The 8,743-nt window shown below is 46.2% G+C and overlaps 1 protein-coding gene across 1 annotated transcript in view; it reads right to left on the reverse strand.

The window, feature by feature from the left end:
• Positions 1-3,476, reverse strand: part of Garem1 (GRB2 associated regulator of MAPK1 subtype 1) — a 176,820-nt gene extending 173,344 nt beyond the window's left edge. The window contains exon 1 of the mRNA XM_031365066.1: positions 2,987-3,476. Coding sequence (XP_031220926.1) covers positions 2,987-3,107 — 121 coding nt within the window. The 5' untranslated portion in view covers positions 3,108-3,476. The remainder of the gene's footprint in view (positions 1-2,986) is intronic.
• Positions 3,477-8,743: the final 5,267 nt, after the last annotated feature.

Consider the following 8,743-nt stretch of genomic DNA (forward strand, 5'->3'; position numbering starts at 1 on the left):
TTAATTCGGTGTCTACACCATTTTAAAAATATTGACTTTCTGGTCCTTAAGCTTCCAGAGACAGTGAGGCTGTTTAGAGCAGAAATCAGACCTGGCCCTTCCCACTCCCTTCTCTCAGAAGGAGGCAGCACAGCCTGCACCAAGGGGCACAAAGGATGCTGGAAATCCTACTGCTCATTTTTAGTCTTTTGTTCAACCTCTGAGTCCACGCTCCCCAAATCCTTAAAGCAGAACTGCTGAGGAGAGAAGACGATGTGTGTGACATGTGGAAATATACCTGTATGCAACAGGCGCCCGGCCGCTGAGCAGCACCGAGGAACTCCAACTTTTTAATGTTCATCCAGGACTACTTAAAGGCAACCCCATCCTTCCTCTTAGGATGATGTCAGTTTGGGCCACATTTTTCTATTTCTTTCTGGTTCCTTTTAAAACAAATGATTTGGAAAATAACTACTTTTCATGTCTGTGCATGTGTGTGCATATGTGTGTGTATGTAAAATGTTCCTGTAGCATTAAAACCGGCTAAAACACATATACACAAGATTAGACTTTACAAATCCTGAGAGTTTACCTGTGGCATCTGAAAGTATGACAGCAATGTCCTTAACCTGTTCTTAACACTTAACACTGTAGAGAACAATGTTTACGGAAGGAATCTATGATTTGGCTCTTTTAAAGTCTACCCAAATTGAATTGTTAAAATAGTAGGTCCTCTGCCTCCATGAGATTAGCAAAAACTTAAGAAGTAAACAAAGAGTCCTACTATATAGTAAGGATGTGGGCCCAGTGGTAGTCTCTCAATGCCTATGTTTGCATGAGTATAACCTTTGGTCTCTAGAGTAAAGACAATTGTATCACAAATTTTAAAGGGACTCCTGTGCATTCAGCAGGCCAGGAATGCATTCTCACTCCCAAAACAAATCTATGTACTGGAGTGCTCATTATCTCAGAACTTACAAATTGCAAGAAGGAGGAGGAGAAGCAGCAGCAGCAGCAACTTAATGTCCATCAATAGAGGAACAGATAGGTATGTGTTACAGCTATTCCCAAGGAATAGCATGCAGATATTAAAATCTATGCTAATATAAAGGAGATGAGACTGGCTAATGAAGGAGCCAGGTATAAGGCAGTACTGGCTACAAGTATGAATTTAGTGTGCCGAAGTGATTCTCAAGGGGTAATCACAAGAGGAATTTACAACAAAGAACTAGAATTCCACGTGGTGATCAAATCCATCCCAGGCCTTGAAAGGACACAGTGTTAAGACTCACAGCCCACATCCTAATGTGAAAAGTAGTGTGGGGTGAGCTCTGTGCTGATTTGTGACCTTCTAATGAGCGACAGGGATAGGGAAGTGGAGAATGAGACTTTAAAAGTTACATTTGAGGCTGACACATGCCTCTTTGCACTTTGAGTTGGAGGAAGCCTGGGTGATTTTCATGTGGAATGCACCAATGCTCTCTGGCCTAGCTACCAAGTTTTGGCAGTTTGCAGAGATGAGGGAAGGTCTGGGAATGGAAAGGGAAAGACCCACAACCTGCCAAAATATACAACTTTTCACAGTGGAGAAGGAAATGAAACTGCGAACACACACACACACACACACACACACACACACACACGTCTGCAGATACATACTAAAGCACAACACACTCTGCCAAGCAGGAATGCTTCAATGTGCCATCTGTCCTCCCCTGGATTCAACAGTCTTACCATCACACACTTCATTCCTAGTTTAAAAACTAGTTTATTCCCAGGGCCCACCACAACCACCACCACCAGCAGACAAGGGCAGCAAGCATGCCAATGTTTTCCAGCTTTTACAAACTTTCTTATGTGTTAATTCTCCAGTCAGTGTTTCTAATGTCTAACTTTACTCCACAGACAAGAAATAGAATAGGAATTTCAGGGCATTTATACGTCTCAGGTGGAACACTCTTGCTTTTGAAAACGAGGAGTGAAGCAAGTGCCTGTCACTGGAAAAAATAACACCTTCCTGCTCAGGCCCTATTTTGATCCGGCTTGCGTGTGGCCACAGCTCTGTCTATGTGCCTGCCTGCTGCCAACCTGCTGCCCCACTACCCTACAGCAGAACAGACTTCTCCCTACAATCCGCAGTCCCATGAAGCTAAACCTAATGAATATACAGTGCAAAAACACAGACACAATTTAAAACATGTCACAACAAATTCAAAGGTGTCCACTTGACTGCCAGTAGCACATCTACATATTTGTTTGCAGATGTCACAGTGCAGAATAATCCGTGTGTGTGTGTGTGTGTGTGTGTGTGTGTGTGTGTGTGTGTGTGTTGGGGGAGTGTTCTTGGTTGTTTTCTTGAGGTCAGTTTCAGGAAATACTGGCATTTCTTGGTTCAAAGCTCAGATGGCAAATCAATATGTTTTAGTGGCTTAAAATATTTTTTTCTAAGCTGGAAGAACGCTAAGCTAATAATTAACCTTAAACATACCATCACTTCTGCTAAAGACTTTTTCTGTACACAGTCCCAAATCACTCGTTGTTCGGTTAAACAGAATAGACGAGCTGTAATAAAAGGTCACCAAGAAACGAGATCCTTTTCATTGGGTCACCTGGGAGCTTTTCCTCTGAAATCTACTAGAAGCACCCCAAGCAAGATACCACCCAGAGTTCAATTATTTTCGTCAGAAAGTTGCCTAGGATAACTTCAGGATTCCCATATTGAGTAATTCTTGCGTCCAAGATCATTATCTGGAGATTTCCACGATGTAAGGTGTCCTTATTAACTACATTGCAAGGATTCTGATTTGCACCTCTCCGGCGGCCACGGCGGCTGCTGGGGGGGGAGTGGAGAGCAACGCGCCAGAGCTGCGGCAGCCTCTTGGGCCAACTAGACGGCTAGGGGTGAGCACTGCCCATCCCCCGAGCCCTGCCCACCCCCCCCAGCCCTGCCCACCCCCAGCCACCGGTCCCACCCTCCCTGGCACCCATGCGTCCCGCAGGCACTCACCGCTGTCCAGCCGCGCGATCTGGGGCAGCCGGTAGGTGCTGACCAGCAGGTCGAGCGGCATGGCCACTGGGCTCCACTTCACATCCTTGAGGCTGCAGCCCAACGAGGGAGCCGGGTCCATCTTCCCCGCCTCCTCCGGCCCCGCGCTCCTGCGCCCGCGCCACCGCTGGCTGGCTGGCGGCTCCGTACTCCCGCGGCGGGCAGCCGGACGACGAGGCACAGCGGCGGGGACGCCGGCGCCCGACTTCAGTGGCCACACCGAGGCATGGCTGGCGCCCCGCGCCCTCAAGCCAGGGGAGCACTGCAGGCGGCCCGGCTGGTTGCGGCGGCTCCCGCTCCGCCTCCGCCTCCCTTGGCCCCGGCTCTGCAATTGCGGCGGCCAGCCGCCCGCCTCCTCCTCCTCGGCCCTCTCCTAGCCTCCGCCTCGAGCACTGTGTGAGGAGGAGCCGCGGGTCCGAGGAACGCCATAGCAGCGCTCCCGGCACTGACTAATCAACAAGGTGCAAGCGACGCCTGCGCAGCCCGCCCGGGCACCGCCTCCGCGCCCGCCTCCCCATCAGAGGCTCCGCCTCCTTGGAGCATAAGCTCCGCCTCCCCAAAGAGGCCTGGCCTTTTTGACTCGGTCTCCGCCCCCACGACACTAAGCTCCACCCCTCTGGTGCGCCCGCTTCGCTTCCCAGGAACTCGGGCTCCACCTTTACGAGCTCCGCCTCCCTTCCAGTAGGCTCGGCTTTCTACATGTCCCGCCCTCACATGACCACACCTTCTTCTGGCTCCTCCTTTCTCCACCTAGCCCCGCCTCCCTCGCTTCATCTCCCTCAGGCCCCGCCTCTCTTAGCCCCGCCTCCTGCAGGCTCCGCCTTCCGCACGTTCACAAGCTAGGCGCTCTGCCTCCCTTCCAGGCGGCTCCCGGGACTGCGGTACCCGCTCTGCTGCGCTCCGCAAGCTTTGGTTCTCGCTCCCCCGTCCGACCGCTCCGGCGCCCTGCAGCCTCGCTCGGCGCGTCCTTTCCAGAGCAGCCCACTTCGTGGTGGGCAGTGATGAACTCTGATGTTGCCTCTGGCAGCTGCAGGTTGTCCACCTTTTAGTGACCCGGGCAGGGAAGAGCCTGCTGGAGGCCGCTGTGGAGCCAGCCTTCCAAGGTGCTTCCCATCCAACCTCATGACGCCACAGATCAGCATAAGAGACACAGAATGATGGGGAGTGTCACTGTCCAGAAGGCCACCCTCCTCCAAGGCGCAGTGGGAAAGGGCAGAGAGGTTTTCTTCTAAGAACCAGGGATAAATCCCCTTTCCTAAACATGCTACCAGAACTTTGTGGAATGTCACAAAATGGCCCAGCTCTTGGGAGGCTGTGCTAGCATTCAACCTACAGGTTATTTTCCATAATAGTGTTGTCCACAGTTAGGGGTTTGCTTGTTGCCAGCAGAGCTCAAACAATAGAAGGGAGTGCGAGGCTCCTATTTTTCAGCACACATCTGTCTTGCATGTTGATTTTTTTTCCACATGAAGTTAAACTAGGAGAGGTGAGCAGTTGATGAGGTGAACATGTTCCATCAACACTTTTCAGTAATCGGTGCTCAGTGCCCCGGGGCCCTGCAAAGATCCCATTGCCTCTTAGAAGATTGGTTTAAGAAAAGCCTGTTCCCATAAGCAAGCCCATGCATGAGCTTTTGAGGAAAAACACAAGAGATTCTTCCTCACCTTTCTTTCCCACGATTCTCACTTTAGAATATTGTTTCTATTATCTACTTAATTCTTCTGTTTAACTTTTTCATTCGGTGTCATCATGTTAATTTTTTTCAATCGTGAAGAAAAAAGCTACATCAGAGATACGTAAAGTTCTGAGATTCACTCACATGTTTCAAAACCACACCGTGCTGTGTGCCAGCTATTTTTTTCCTAAATATCTCCATCATTTCTGAAAATAAAGCTTAGATTCAAAAAAGAAAGATGATAGAAAATATCCCAGGTTGGGTAAGGTCAGGTGTCCTTCATTTGTCCATTAATTAGACCCTAAATCCTTATGTGATGAGCTTATTTAAAAAAAACAAAACTAAATACAAAACATTGCTTTTTGTGTCTATTATATTCTCCTTAAAAACTCTCTCCCAAAAAGGGCTGGTGACCTATGACCTAAAGACAAGACAAAAAGTAAAAAGATTAATATAATCAGATTTGTTTTTAAGCCAATAAAGGTCTTACATTACATTTGCTCTTATTGCTGACCTGACAGAAAAGATTTCATTTCTATCCTAAGCATTTAAGGGAAGAAGTTTTAATGAGCCAATTCCTAGTAAGTTTTTCATCCAGAAGAAATCCTTAAGAAACATTAAGTGTGAGATGGAGCTTTGGTAAGAGTAAGAAAATATCAACTGAACTGCCAATATTCCATATATTTTGAGGATTATTAAACCAACACAGGGTATGTAAAACCACAGGAATGGAGTGCGGGCTCGTAAACGATTCCCTGAAACTTGTGTGATCAGAGGGACATGACCAGCTGCTCCGAACCCTGTGAGGTTTCTCAGTTGCTTGTTCGCAGTCAGTTACAGATTGAACTCCTGTCCTGTGCTTTCCCCTCCCCTCACTAGCGCACTTGACTCCAGGTAGAGTTAGACAAAGCCTGCCAACCCTGGAACTCCCCTAATGTGCTTTAAATTGGGCCTGCGAGCTCACTTCAGGGTCTCTCTATCTTGGTAATGGGAGACCCTAGCATGCTGGACTTCTGCAGAATAAAACACTCCACATTTACATACTATTTGAGTCCTGGGTATCATTCTTCAGTGAATCATGGACCCTTACAGTATGAGGGGATTTGGGGGAGCTATTCAGAGATGGTGCAGTCTGTAAGAAACTGATGAAAGGTCTTTAGGTTATTTGGGCTGGGGTCCCCTGAGGAGGATAAACTGTGGAACCCTGGCCTCTTCCTTTTCTTCTCTTCTGCTTCTTAGATGTGATGAAGGGAGCAGTCAGCTCCACCTCATAGAGGCCCCAAAGCAGAGTCCAACCTATTATAGACCACATCAGAAACTTTAAAGCTGAGAGCCAACTGTAAGCAGATTCCTCTGAAGTTCTTGTTACAATAAAGGAAGTCTGATTAGCACAGTGCTGAAATGTACAGGAGATTCGTTATAAAAAATGTATTTGTTTAATTAATGAGAAGAGAGAGAGAGAGAGAGAGAGAGAGAGAGAGAGAATATACCACATGTGTATAGGTGACCATAGAGGCCAGAGCTGTAAGCTACCTGGTATGGGTGCTCAGAACCAAACTCAGGTCCTCTAGAAGCATACAAGCACTCTTAACTGCTGAGCTATCTCTCCAGGATCATAGCATATCCTTGGATAATTAAAAATATCAACTTGACAGTGAGAGGACCCAATGGATAAAAGCATTTGCTGCCAAGCTTGATAACCAGAGTTCAGTCTCTGGGATCCGCATGGTAGAAGAGAACTGACCTCCATACACATAATTCACAAATTTAAATACTCGAATACTGTATATGCACAACCCTTGAGTTTAGTTAGTGGTGTTGCTCCTCTATAAAATCCTGGAAAGCTGTGGCTCCCTCTCCTGAAAAATGTAAATGTGCATACAGTATTCATCTCAGAGGGCTTATATGAGAATCTCGTCATTTAACACACGATGAGAAATGAGCACAATATCTACATAGGAGGCCCTTTGCTATTTCAGGTTCCTTATCTGAAGTCCCTGAGGCAAGAAGGACTTCAGCTTTGTTTTTATTTAAGGATATTTGCATGTAGTTAATAAGATGTTTTGAGGAGCAAAATCCTAGTTTACACATGAAATTCTTTCATTTTTCATCTGTACCTTGAGTTTATGTATATATACACATATGTATACTATTTTATAGCTCTTACATATACCATTTCTATTTCATATATTCCTATTTTATTATAGATGCTGGGGCTTGAATCCAAGGCTTCACACAGGCTCAGCATTGTGCTCTACCTGGAGCCCTGTGGGTATAATTTCGCATGTTGTGTTCAGGGTGCCTGTGACTGCCATTTGAGACCAGCTATAGAATTTTTTTACTTACCCTGTCAGTACTCAAAAAAATGTAAACTTTTGAACCTTGTCAATTTCGGATTTTAAGTTAGGAACGTTTCAGCCTGTGTTACTGTTACTGTACTGTTGGAGAAGGCCATGTTCAGAGAAGAGATGAAGAGACAAGTTCAGATTGAAAGGCAGTCTTAGATTTAGGAAAAACAGCACACCGTAGAGGAAGAGTTCTCAAAAAAGGAGACCCTAACATAGGGCTTCCCTCCTTGAGCCCAGAGTCTGTGGAATAAATGAGCCTGGGAGAGCTGACCTCGGTAAGCCCAAGGTGAGCTACACAGGAGAAACTTGAGGGCTTCCATGACTCTCGCCCCAGTCTCCTGTGCACCATCAGCTTTGCGAGATAACAACCTTCCGTGTTGTTCTTCACAGTGTCCTGGAGCACATAAGAAGCTGGCGGTCAAGTGTAACTGCAAAGCTCATGCATGGTCCTAGTGCTGCTTTGGAGCCTCGGGCTTTGTCTGTCCTTTCTGTTCAGTTCTATGCTATTGACAGAGGTAACCTAGAAGTCACTCCCTGGCTAAATTCTTGTACAATGCCTGTGTCCCCCTTGCTCAAGGAATAAAGTGTGAATCCCTTTGTGCGACCACATACTCCCTCGAATGGCCGGTGTGCCTCCCAAGACTCATTTCTATTAGCTGCCGTCTGATGCCATAGGATGCCACAGTTGTCTTGCTGTTGCATGCCTTTGGAGCTATCCTCTCAGCCTAGACTGCCTTTCTCCTTTTCCCTTCCTGAGGAACAACTCTTCCAGTTCTAGCTTTTTGTATTCTGAAAACAAAAAACAAAAAAACCAAAAAAACAAACAAACAAAAAAAGCCTTCATTTTGAAAGAGAATGGATTTCTTTCTTTTTTTTTTTTTTTTAAATGTGTACCCCAGGCTGGCCTCGAACTCATGATCTTCCTGCCTCTGCCTCCTTCAGCAAATACTGCCGGCGTGTGCCACCACAACAGGCGAGAATGGATTTCTATGATGTCATCATAGCCAGGAAATCCCACATCTATTGTGCTAATTGCTACCTCATGTCATCCTCATGTTGGCTTTTCCTACTAGAAACCAATCAGCTGTGGCACAGATGTACTAGATTTCTCTGTTTCTCCAACTCCTATCAGCATGGTTGGTACAGGGAAAGTGATAAATGATTATTGAGTTGACCAATCAATAGTCTGGATCAGCATATTCTGGGTTACTTCAGAGGTCACTACATCTCCATCCATAAACAATCCATCAGGTCTAGATAGTATCAAGATATTTAAGATCCAAACACATACGTCCAATATTCCTTGCCATTCATCTGAAAACTGGAGCCCACCGCCACTGAGATCTCTACTCATCACAAAGTAGATATTGTGTTTATTGACTACAATTGTGAAAATTATTGGCATTGCTTATTGTTACTATGACTTTGTCTCTTTAAAGCAACAGTTCTCACTCTGTGGGTCATGACCCCCTTGGGGGTCAAATTATCCTTTCCCAGAAGTCGCCTAAGACCATCTGTTGTAAAGGGTGTCTTTGGCTAACCTTCATAACTCCTGGTGTATAGCAAGCACCCCAGATAGATGATACCTGTAGGTGTATAAAAGGAATATATATCTCCCAAATGGACACCAAGAAATTTACTTTTGTAATCTACTTTCCATCACTTTTGATCCAGACTATGACTTTCCTAAGGAGA

This window comes from Mastomys coucha, unplaced genomic scaffold (genome assembly GCF_008632895.1).
Source record: "Mastomys coucha isolate ucsf_1 unplaced genomic scaffold, UCSF_Mcou_1 pScaffold13, whole genome shotgun sequence".
Lineage (NCBI taxonomy): Eukaryota > Metazoa > Chordata > Mammalia > Rodentia > Muridae > Mastomys > Mastomys coucha.